The 13141-nt window shown below is 40.7% G+C and overlaps 1 protein-coding gene across 1 annotated transcript in view; it reads left to right on the top strand.

The window, feature by feature from the left end:
• Positions 1-13141, top strand: part of ROCK1 (Rho associated coiled-coil containing protein kinase 1) — a 192913-nt gene that overhangs the window by 164750 nt on the left and 15022 nt on the right. Inside the window, exons 26-29 of the mRNA XM_040354048.1 lie at positions 127-315; positions 2814-2979; positions 10695-10771; positions 12590-12678. Coding sequence (XP_040209982.1) covers positions 127-315; positions 2814-2979; positions 10695-10771; positions 12590-12678 — 521 coding nt within the window. The remainder of the gene's footprint in view (positions 1-126; positions 316-2813; positions 2980-10694; positions 10772-12589; positions 12679-13141) is intronic.

The raw sequence follows: 13141 nt of genomic DNA, 5'->3' as shown, positions 1-13141 counted from the left end.
CCCAGACACCTGGAGCAGGTTTTTTCCTACTGCTTTATAAGATGTCTTTTTCATATACTAAATGTTCACAAAATGTATACAATACTAGAATCAATTTTTAATGAAGTGCATTTGACTATATTCCAGGCTGTAAATAAACTGGCAGAAATTATGAACAGGAAAGACTTCAAACTGGACAGAAAGAAAGCGAACACGCAAGACTTGAGAAAGAAGGAGAAAGAAAACCGGAAGCTGCAATTGGATCTTAATCAGGAGAAGGAGAAGTTCAATCAAATGGTTGTGAAGTCCCAGAAAGAGATAGAAGAAACGTTAATGGTAATCCTTTTTCGTTTCTGGATGTTATGAGCTGTTATCTGAAGGTTAATGCCCCTTTCCCACAGACGGGCCGTTCAGGTCCGCATGTCAGTTTTGACGGCGGACCTGAACGGTCGCTCCATGCTTCTCTATGGAACGTCCGATGTCAGCAGAGACATGTCTGCTGACATCCGACTTGATCCGCTAAAAACAGACGTATGGGGATACGTCCCCATCCGTCCATATCGGATCGGGTGAGATCTGATGAAAACGGACAAGTAAGGTAAGTGAAATTAAATCCATGCCAACTCCAGGGGACCCCCAGATTGCCAGAACTAGTGTCCCCATGAAAAGATTCCCCTCTATTTTCTGAGGACAACCCAAAATTTGGGGTTTTTGTTTACTTTCACTGTCGGTGATGATGGTAAACGGGACAAGTGGATAGGGTGAATCTGCCTAATGGGGACACAGACGGCAATAAAAACCCAACATGTGTTCTAATCCCTCTCCAGCCCAAGGACATCGTATGACGTCATTGTCTGACTGGGGATATCTGAATGATGCCTGCAGTTACAGGCATCATTCAGATAGCATCTTTTTCTGCCAGCGATTCCCTGCACGTTAAGAATAATCATAGGGGCAGGTCAGCCGCTTGATCGCTCTTACAGGCCGCGGGAGGGGAAACGCCCCCTTCTGCCGTCCTCCGCTGCTTCTACCGGCTCGCGAGCCGGAAAATAAATCGGCCGCTGCCAGATGGTCCCCAGTCATCTCTGACCCTCGGAGGCTCAGGCGTGACGTTATGACGTCACATCCAGGCCAGCAGAAGTAAACAATGCCGGGGATGCGGGGAAAGCCGAGACAAAACTTTTTTGAAAAATTGTAGCGCAAATACCGTGTGACATAAAAAGTTGCAACAACCGTCCTTTTATTTCGTAGACTATCTGCTAAAAAAGCATAGATAATGTTTGGAGGTTCTAAGTAATTTTCTAGCAAAAAAAAATAATGGGTTTTACATGTAGGAGAGGAGTGTCAGAATAGGCCCGGTATGGAAGTGGTTAAGCTGGCCATATACTCCAGGATGATAAAAAAAAACGAAATTGGTTAAAACTGCAATGCCAGTTATTGTATTCGGACAGCCAGTAGCTATCGGAATACCCAGTCTGCAGCAGTATCTGGTTGGATGCAGCCGCTGTTTTGCCGACTATATTCTGCCCGGCTCCTATTGATTTTTAGTTTAAGGATGATTCCAACAGTGCTGCCCACAAAGCACTTATGACTGTTTTTCAGGAACCAGACACAATTCACTCAGTCTTAGTATCATTTTCTTGACACTGATCCTATTTTTGTAGTACAGTCAATCTTTTTTTGTAGACTCTCAAAAGATGCCATTGCCAATATTGGGTATATCAGTGCAAGTAAGTGCTTCTTTGCCATTCATGGTTTTAGATACTGCGCTCTTCTTTTACATAGTTTATCTTCCAGTTAAAAAATAAATAAAAAGGCCCTTTAATTGTGGGGAACATAGCCCTCCCCGCTTGCCATGTTTCCCATTCCATATCAATTCAACTATGTGTTTGCTACACATTGATTTCTCCAAGAGAATCCCTTCTGATCCCTTTCTATCCCCTATATTCTTCCCTACCCAAATGGTAAGAAATGTAGCAAACCATGCAATGTGGGTCCCTGCTCGTCGGATTTTTATCATGTCATTATGTATGCAAATAGAATACTCTTATGTCATAAGACATTTGTCGACATCGTTATCTTGTATTAACGCACAGGACCCTTGTTTTGTTAAGAATGGTAAATATTGACACTAGTCATAAAGACTGCAAAAGAAAATTAATTGCTCTGTAATACAAAAGCAGTCATTTAGGACACCTCATGTCTATACCCTGCTAAAATCCGCCTGTTTTAAAGGTGCCAAGCATGTTTTGGCCAAGGAAGGTATTAAGAGCCAAGAAATCTTGATCTTATTAATTTTCCTAAAGATAAACTTGCCTAGTTGGAATACTTTTGTGTAGTCGCAATAGAAGTGTGTGTGTGTGTGTTGTGGTGTTTTTTTTTTTTTTTATATTTACTTTATTGTAGCCCAGAGCCAAAACTTTAAAAGGGTTGTAAAGGTTCGTTTTTTATTTTCTAAATGGGTTCCTTTAGGCAAGTGCATTGTTGGTTCACTTACCTTTTCCTTCCATTTCCCTTTTAAAATTTTTGAATTTCTCACTTCCTGTTCCTCCTCAGTAAGCTGTTCTGGCTGACTAACCCCCAGCCAGAACAGATCGGATGTTGGGGGCAAGCTTACTGAGGAGAAACACAGAGTGAGAAATTCGGACAAAAAAAAAATTTTAGAAGGAAAAAATAAGTGAACCAACAATGCACTAGCTTAAAGGAACCTATTTAGAAAATAAAGGGGTTGTAAAGGTTTGTGTGTTTTTTTTTTTTTTTTTTTTTTTATATACAGCTTTTAACTTGGACATTAGACTTTTAAAATTTCCAAAACGTTGATTTCTATTTTGTAGCAACTTACTGAGGAAAGCAACTACAAGAATGAGCTTCAGATGCAGCTAGACAGCAAAGAAAGTGACATTGAACAGCTACGTGCTAGACTGGTAGAGTTACAGCTCCGTATGGACTCTACAAGTGTTGCCAGTTTGCAGCCAGACGAAGCAGATGGCATGATGGGGGGTAAGTGCTGGAAATACGCTTTTCTAACAATCTCTCTGATACATACGAGTATGGTATGTTTTTTTATATGTGTATGTTGTTAGTTAGCAAAAGTTATTTCTACCATTTTCTAGTTAAACAAAAAAATAATTATTTTCTACCTGACAAGTCGATTTAAACATGACTAAAAGTAATGGCCGTTATTGTGTTAAAGCTTGTGAACTGTAAATCGAGCATATTTTAGGTGGAATTAAATATACTTGGTCTCTACTGCTTCACAAGACTTGAACTAGACTACTGTATATATCCCTCTATTACTTGGCATGTATTGAAGGCCAGATTTGTCTTTAGCTTCAGTGTTAGCTTTTAAAGGCATGCTGCCTATCTCCATCAGTGCATTGGGGGGTGGGGGATGATTACCTCATCCTTGTACTGCATCTTGAATATGGAGACCTCATTTTTGTGTGAGGCACTATAAGCTTGGTCTTGGGGGCAATGGAGATTGGATCCCTTCTGCAAAGTGCGAGACCTTTGAAGATTTCTAAAGATTGTCTTGATACAGTGCCTTGAGTTTTTTTTGTCATGTTGCAACCAAAAATGTAAATGTGTTTTATTCTGATTTTATGTGATAGACCAACACAAATTGTGATATGGAAGGAAAATGATAAATGGTTTTCAATTATTTTTTTTACAAATATCTCAAAAGTGTGGCGTGCATTTATATTCAGCCCTGAGTCAATACTTTGTAGAACCACATTTTGCTGAGATTACAGCTGCAAGTACTTTTGGGTATGTCTCTACCAGCTTGGCACTTTTTTCTTCTTTTTCACAAAAACTGGAGTGATTCGTTTCACATTACCACTGTACAGAAGAAAAGTACACAAGATAAGATACGTTGCATTACATCGCTAACAAAAAGTTGTGTCAAACAATATCGGCAGGGGAAATTGTCAAAGATCGTATATAGAGCAGGCACAAATCAGAGCAGGTATAACGGAGCATTTTTGACATGTAACCCAACACCCAGGCCATCTAAACCACTTATGCATATTGCACTGGCCAGTTAATGGGGGGTCCAGGGGGACCAAATTTTATCAAACTTCCTGGTTGATATGTTTGTACATCGAAGGGCAGCATCTACCATGGCCTCCCAGGAAGATACCATTGGGGGGGACAAGGATGACCACTTCATCAAAATCTATTTTTCCACATAGTAGCAGAGATATCTATTCTTAACTTGGTGTTGAGATCGCTGTTCATCATCTGAGATACCCAACAGTGCTAATGATGGAAGAGTGAGCTGTAACCTGCTGTTTAACACCTCAAAAACCTCAGAATCTTACAACATAGGAGCATTCCCAGAACTTATGAAGATAGAAACAAGGACATATTTACACCAGAAGCAAACAGGATATTTATCGGGAAAGATTCTTTGCACCCTAACAGGGGTATAATAGACCCAATGTAGGAATTCAAACTTTATCAGCTTATCTTTGGAAGATCTTACCAATTTGGGACACTGTTTCAGACGATCCAGTCCTCCTTATCCAAAGATGGAATGTCCATCTGCCAATATTCCAACAATTTCTCAATTTTGGTTGAGTCAACAGCGCGGAGTGCACCATACAGGGTTGAAAAGGTATTTTCCAAATCCTTGGAGGTGAGCAGCTTGTCAATGGTATCGGTCGGAAGGCTCGGAAACTGTGGAAATTGTGACCTAAAAGCGTAGTGAAGCTGGAGATAACGGAACCTCATCCAGTCCTGTAGGCAGAACCTCTGAGACAGCTGAGAATAGGCCAATGATTGGCACATCTAGAGTGACATTTTTGACATTTTTGCCCATTATTTTGCAAAATATCTCAAGCTCTGTTAGATTGGATGGAGAGTGTCCATGAACAGCAATTTTTCCAGTCTTGCCACAGTCTCAGTTGGATTTAGGTCTGGACTTTGCCTGGGTCATTCCAACACATGAATCTACTTTGAACTAAACCATTCCATTGTAGCTCTGGCTGTATGTTTAGGATCGTTGTCCTGCTGAAAGGTGAACCGCCGCCCCAGTTTCAAGTCTTTTGCCGACTCTAACAGGGTTTCTTCTAAGATTTTCCCTGTATTTGGCTCCATTCATCTTTCCATCAACTCTGACCAGCTTCCCTTTCTCCTTGCTGAAAAAAAGCATCCACACAACATGAGGCTGCCACCACCATTTTTCACGGTGGGGATGGCGTGTTCAGGGTGATGTGCAGTGTTCGGTTTCCGACAATTTTGGGGTCTCCTGACCAGAGCACCACCTTCTACATGTTTGCTGTGTCCCCCACATGGCTTCTTACAAACTGCAAATGGGACTTCTTATGGCTTTCTCTAAACAATCAATAGTGCAACGCTAATAAGCAAAATACTAAAGTCATAAAACATTTAAATGTAAAAGACTATAATAAAATCCTGAGAGAAAAGTCCATGCATATATGCTGAAACTGGATGAGAAGAAACAAGTATAAAAATAAATCCTCCGCTGTGATCACTGTGCTTGTCGAGTGCTTCTCAACTGTGCAGATTCGTGAAACTACCTCCACCGACGGTAATACAAGCCGCTCACTTCACACAATGGACCTTCTGAACCAACAGGTCAAATCAAGCCTTTCCCTAACAAGGGGTAAATATAAATGATAGATGCTTCTCCAGAAAGCTAATACCAGACTCTAGTGCTCCAAATAGTTTGTTAGTCTTTTTCATTTTAAAATGTTAGCGCTGCATTATTTATTATTTGAACGTTTTTATCCAGGATTTCTATTTTGATCTGGAGTGCTATAGCCGCATCATAGGTTATGTTATCTGTTTGCGCTGATTGACACTATCTTTTTCTTTCAACAATGCATTTCTTCTTGCCACTGTTCCATAAAGGCCAGATTTGTGGAGTACATGACCAATAGTTGTCTTGTGGACAGAGTCTCCCACCTGAGCTGTGGATCTCTGCATTTTCTTCAGAGTTAATTCTTTGCTGCTTCTCTAAATAATGCTCTCCTCCCCCAGCCTGACAGCTTAGATGGACGGCCATGTAGGTTTGCAGTTGTGCCATACTCTTTTTCCATTTTTGGATGATGGATTGGACAGTGCTCCGTGAGATGTTCAAAGCTTGGGATATTTTTTTAAAACCTAGCCCTGCTTTAAACTTCTCCAGAACTTTTATCCCTGACCTGTCTGGTGTGTTCCTTGGCCTTCATGGTGCTGTTTGTTCACTAAGGTTCTCTTACGTTTAAACATATGAGGGCTTCACAAAACGGCTGTATTTTATATTGAGATTAAATTACACACAGGTAGACTCTATTCACTGAGGTATTGATGGTGGACTATAATCTTAATACAGTATGTTTCCGCGTCATTCCCTACCTGTAGTTGTCTCTTTAACGCTGGGCGCCAGTGACTGTTGTCAATTGGTGAGCCCAACCCAATGGATTGTGGGATTGGTAGTGTTTCTGACTAGCGATTCCATTGCCATAACTATACACCGGGACTACACATCCCAGGGATCCTTGCTGCCAGTCAAGACTTCTGGGAAAGCCTATAAAGGAGACTGGACATCTGTCCCACTCTTCTTCCTGGGCCTTGCGGAATGCACACCTCTCTGTAACGGTTAGAGAGAAGTTGCGGCCTAGCATACGGTGTCCAAGTGATTCGAGCTTGGCCTTTGGAGGCCCAACTCTGCTGTTCATCAGACATCTAAGCAGCTCCAACTCAGCAGCTCGACGTTGCATCGCATTCATCCTCGCTCCACGCCCGTAAGTCATTGCTGGCGGTTCCATTGACAGACGTCTATTCTCAGATAGCTGTCTGCAAGACCTCTAGTTCAGTCGTTGGTAAGAGGGCAATTGCCCAGCTTCTGCAATCTTTCCTCGGTTACTTTATGTGGACTCTGTGTACAGACACCTTTACCTTGGGAACATTTTATTGCCAATTCTATTTGAACACTGTACATGGACACCTTTACCTACTAATGGTGGTACTTCGAGGAGTACCATTAGCCTGTTTAAGACAGTCAGTCTGTTAACACATCACTGTGCCTTATTAGATATAATCGAGTGAGCTCCAACTGCCAGCGAAGACTATCAGGCCTGCACCTAGGACATTGCTGTTGCTTTTTAAATGGCCCTACACTATCCTTATTTTGTCTGATCTCTTATTAGGATTCAAATGTTTATTAGGCCGGCCTGGGGTTCCCCTTTTAGAGTCTAACTGCATTCAACATTTAACCCTTTTATTGTCCTACAGGTCATGTTTCAGGTGGTATCTCACTGTACATACGTGTGTATTGTATCCTTCCACTGTTGAACTGTTCTTAAGCGGTCTTTAGGTGAATTCCTCTACCGAGTCTGGGCTGTTATCCAGAACTTGATTGATCTATTGCTTTTCCCTTTTTTAAATTAATGCTACTTTGCTTATTCCAGGAAAAGCTGAGATAATACAAATATAATGACTTGTGTGACGTGTCATTTAAAGGTGCTTGTAAAAGATGTCTTAACCCAGAGTGTCAGGTGGGTTGGGAAGTTCACATGGTCATGGTGGGGCAGATGAGCAGGTAAATTCAAGCAGTCCTCAAGGGGACTGTGCTACACTAAACTGGTGACTTTTGAAGGCAATCGGTTCCACTACATTTTTAGTTGGGGGGGGTCGGTAAAAAGGGGCTGAATACAAATGCACATCGCTTTTTTCAGATTTTTTTTTTGTAAAAATATTTGAAAACCATTTCCCATTTTCCTTCCACTTCACAATTTGTGTGCCACTTTGTGTTGGTCTATCACATAAAATCCCAATAAAATACTTTTGCCTTTTTGGTTGTAACATGGCAAAATGTAGAAAATTTCAAGGGGTATGAATACTTTTTCAAGGCGCTGGCTGTGTGTGTGTGTGTGTGTTCTGACATGTTGTCAGGTATGTAATGTCTGCTTTATCTTCACTCCCTGTCCAGAGACCAGTTTTGGCTGGAGTTCAAACTTAAAAATGTATATTATCAGCTACCTTTATGAAATATAATTTTTACATTTTGGTTTATTTATCACATGTTCAGAACTCTTGATTTTATTTTTAGTCGTATATAAAGACCTAGATAAGACTGGTTTAAGAAACACCCAAATCGTGGAATATTTGTAAAAATAGTGTTACTAATCAGTGACCGAGTTCTTTTTTAGGTTAAATATACAGTATGTCTGCGTGTTATGGCTTAAGAGTCAACATGTTCAGACTGAAATACCAATGCAGTTATATGGCAGTTTTGTTCATTGTCACCTCAGTTCCTGCCCTCAAGGAGTTTACAATTCAAAGTTCCTAACTCCCATTCGAACATACACATAACAGGGCAAACTTTAGACACAAGCCAGTTAATCTGTGAGCTTGACTAACCCCCAAAGTACCCAGGGGAGACCTGCACAGGCAGAACGTGGTTTAGTGGATGAGCTCTGGCGTGTTCGCACAAGCAGGGAGACATTGTCCCGATGCTCGGCTGCAGAGATCAGGAAATGTCTCCCTGCCTGTGATTAGCGCAGCGCCGTGCAGACTTCCTGGCAAGTTCTGCACGTGGACTGTGTGAACACGCCGGAGCTCATCCCTAGTGGAGACATGTAGGCTGAGGCTCCACTTAATCGTTTAATCACCTGGGCTGGTCAGGAGTAGCGGCGATCCTTTCCTCTTAAATTTGAATATATCAGTTTTTGAGCTTAAAGGCTTTACATGGATGTTGCTACTTTGCTGTGGATGGACAAGTGATATGGTTTCTTTATAGAGCACTTTTGCTGAGGTGGAATAGGTGTCCTAGCTAAGTAATGATTCCACCTGTCTACAGATTAAAGTTGTTGTTAAGCCATTATCTCATCTTTATATCAGATAAAAAGCTGCTGCATCCTAGTGCATGTGCTTATATATATATATATATATATATATATATATATATATATATATATATATATATATATATATATATATATATATATATATATATATATATATATATATATATATATATATATATATATATATATATATATATATATATATATATATATATATACCTGCCGAGATTCTCCTGCTGACATGGAGGGAGGAGAGGAACAGAGAGCCTGGAGTTGTGATCGCTGGAAGACACTGTTAAAACAATGTCTACCTGTTTTATTTTATAAAGCACAGGCACTAGGACGCAGCAGGGAGGGAAGGAGGACAGAGGTAGACAGGAGAGATGCAGATAGCAGTGTATGATGGAGGCACGTACACTGACAAGTGTCAGGGCTCAGCAGCCCTGATATTATTGGAGTCAGTTTACAGGAGGAGGGTAGAAACTGTCAGGATCAGCCAGGTATTTCAGGTGTTACAGGGGGCCAAAATACACAGCACTGTGCTGTATAACATGCTTTAAAGGAACAGGATCTTTTATTTTGGAGTTAACAAACGCTTTAATGCAGATAGACGTTTATCAGCTCTTATCAGCTGAAACGTAAACTCCTGGCTTTTTCATGCTCCCAGAAAGCCACCCGTGCCACATACAGCTGCTAGTACTAATGAATGGCTCTACGCAGTCATGCTCTGGTGAATGCCGATTGCTTCTGTTTGGGCATTTACTCGCACGTGCTGCATGTCTCCTCAAAGGTGGTACTTTCACAATTGGGGAGAAGAGCCATAGATACGTGCGCATGTATATTCAGATGCAGACATAATTGGCTTTAGTTGGGCATTTGGAGCCATTTAATTATTTTAGGGTTGTATGCAGCACATGAGCCTCCCTGGGTGCAGGAAAAGTCCAGGAATCTCACTCTTCAGCACACCGCAACTGTCATATGTCCATTCATCAGGCATAAGGACCAGTCGGCACTATTAACTTTCAATGAGTAGTTTGGTTTTAATATTTATTCAGTCACTGCTAATGTTTTAAAGCGACACCAGTGTAGGGTTTATATCTCATGTACTAATAATCATCCTTTTCATTAACTGTTAGAACAAAGTAACTTCGAACTATGATCTATGAACCATAATAAATGCTAATTTTATCAGTAATGGAAACGAATGCGTGTTGAAAAACATATCTAAATGTTTTAGTATCTTCTCTTTCATTTTGTTAGCATTCAGTGGTGTTGCTGGACCATCATTTCGTAGGTGTGTGTGTGTGTCATTGCAGTGTTTATTTGGGGGGGGGGGGGGTTACCTTGTACAGCTGGGACCCAGATACTATCGGAACTAGGCATGTTGTACATTGATAGACAACTAGTATGCATAGCTCTGATACAGAACAAGTTTTATATAGAGTGGACCTCTTCTTCCCACTAAATAAACTGTTTGTCTCTTATTCTCCGTTTAGTCGCGTCTACCTGCATTCCTTATTTCTTTCTCTCCTATTCTTGTCTTCTGTGAGTAAATGGAACTGCCTGTTACAAGTGGCCGGCTTTTCAGACAGCTTAATGCACTTTCTGCTTCCAGATTTTATTTCTGGTCTTTGATTCAGTTGTGCTCGTATTTTGTTTACTTTTGCCTTTTGATATATTGTCCTAGTTTTTTTTTAAACACTATTCATGTTCAACCTGAACCACTATCTGCAAGTTCTTTATCTGCTTGTGGGCATGAAGTGTTTGAGAGCCCAGTGTACATTTCTGCTATCCTCCTTGCCATGCCTTCCCATTCTGCATGTTCCAGTATCCCGCACAAAGCTCTGGCTGCATGGTGGCTTGTACAAATTACTAAACGGAACTATCATTTCTTTTTAGAATCCGAATCAAGAATTGAAGGCTGGCTCTCTATACCCAACAGAGGGAACATTAAAAGGCATGGATGGAAGAAACAGGTATGTGAACAGTGAAGTATTTCAGAAGGTTTTCCTTGCAAGCCTATTTATTAAGGAATTGCAAATAAAAATTAGTATCCAGGTGCAGTTACTCACAGCCAGCAACCAATAAGCTTTCCGTTTGCTATAGGCACTTTAGGGAAGGATCCATTTTATTGGTTTCCCTATTCATTTTGATTTTCCGTAAATAGTCAAGGTAATGCCTATACTAATAAAATGTGAGGCAACATGTTCATTTCCATAGTCTAATTAAATTACAAGTTCTCCCGAAGCTGATAACTGTTGCTTTTAGTCCCAGTTCACACCAGACGCAGTTCTGTGTGCTTTTTTTCTGCACAAAATGCAAGCACCGTGTTTTCCATGTATTCCATTGGCTCTAGTTCACACCATGCAGTCAGTTTTTGGTGCAGGACCTGACCGGATACTGACTGCATGGTGTGAACTAGAGCCATTGGAATACAAATAAATAGATAAAATGCATACGAAATTGCGTCTGTGAACTAGCCCTTAAACCCCAGTTGCAGTTAAATTTAAAACTGTATAGATGCATTGTGTTTGATGGGGGGGAGGTTTGTGTGTAAATGTCTTACTATTTGTTTATTTGCTGTAAAGCCTGGTACACACAGGCCGAATATCGGCAGGTTCAACAGAATTCGCCCCATGTGTACATCAGCCTGTCCGACAGAAGGCGACCAAAGGGCATGCTGGAAAACCAGCATGGGATTGGCATTCAAGCACTGATCGGTGTGTACTTTTGGGGAGTCAGTCCCTCTGTCAGAACACAATGGCTCCACAGGGAATATCACTGTACTGACCTCACCCTGTTAGTACAGCGTTGACCTTCCAAGCTCCTTCGTTTTTTTTTTTTTCCGTTCAGCCTGCTGGGTTCAACGGGGGAAAAAAATGGTGTGTACTAGGCTTAAAGCACTCCTTACACCAGCTCGAAATCCAAGGCACAGACAGCAGGGTACAAAGAGAGACCACAGCTATCTATGTGGAAGCAGCAGTGTCACTGCAGTGGTCTGGGAGTGAGAGCTTTGATAGAAAAGTTGCTGAATTTTCATAACCACAAAACATACCTGCATTGGTATATATATGTCATTTGACCTTCGCCCATAGCTGGCACCTTATCTGGCTGAGTCACCTGCATCTGCAAACCTGACCCTGAACAGAAGCATTCAACTTGACTAAGTACTTATAAAGCATTCAACCTTTAGGCTTCATTTCCATGGACGTTTTTACAGCCACTTTTCTGAGCGTTTTTTGCAGCTTAAAAACGGCTCTCCATTTTAGTCTATGGCCTCATGCCCACCATGACGTTTTTGAGCTGTAGATGGCTGAGCCGTTTTTAAGCTGCAAAAAAAACCCAGGACCAGTGCGTTCTGAAGCTCCAGCGTTAGAGCTCTAAAAACGCCATACATTAAACGTGCAAAAACACTACCGCAGCGTTTTTGAGCTTTTTTTTTTTTAAACATGGACAGGCGTTTTTAAGCTGTAAAAAAGGCTAAAAAAAGTGGCTGTAAAAACGTCCATGGAAATTAAGCCTTATGAGGATAAAAAAATAGATGTGACTGCTGACTTGTGTTTGCAGGTCTGAGCTCTAGGGCTGTCATCATTGATTTACTACTTAAGTCATCAAAGTGAAATGTGTGTGTAGATCAGATATTTCTTGGAGTACATCCTTGTTGAGTGGCTCGGGTACATAGAATGATAAGTATTGCAGCTTACCGGAACTGTTATAGATTATCTTGTGAAGCTTCCTAATAACATACCTGTGTTTTTACTTTCATATTTTAAATTGGATTTCTCTTTTTATAGTATGTGGTGGTTAGCAGTAAAAAGGTTCTGTTTTACGAAGATGAGCAGAATAAAGAACAGTCCAACCCTTCAATGGTACTAGACATAGAGTAAGTTTGTCTTATGTTTTTTTTGTCCTTTTTCATTTCACTGAGCAGTGGTAAAGGTTAATACATTTTTTTCATTTAAATAATAAACACAGCATACTTACCTTCTATGTGCAATGGTATTGGTTCCCCCACCGGGGTGCAAAGGTAAATGTCTGCTTATCAAGATTATATTTAGAGCTTGTCAACTAAACTATAAATCTTTTATTCTAATAAAAAAAACTATACATTTTAAATTATTGTGGAAAACTCTCAAGTTGGCAGAGGGCATCCAGTTGGCAGAGGCTGGCCCTGGATGCAAAAAAGATAACCAGAAAGTAGCAATATAAACATCATGACTGGCAGTGAAGTGTCAGAAGAATGGCTAGTTAGAATTGCAAATCGTTTTGCAAGTAAAACTGCTATACTCATTCCAACTGTGTATTTAGGTCTTTACCTTGTTGTCCAGTTAAAAAAAACAAAAAAC

Source organism: Rana temporaria, chromosome 5 (assembly GCF_905171775.1).
Source record: "Rana temporaria chromosome 5, aRanTem1.1, whole genome shotgun sequence".
NCBI lineage: Eukaryota > Metazoa > Chordata > Amphibia > Anura > Ranidae > Rana > Rana temporaria.
The sequence above is the reverse complement of the archived record's forward strand: the minus strand, read 5'-3'. Positions and strand labels throughout refer to the sequence as shown.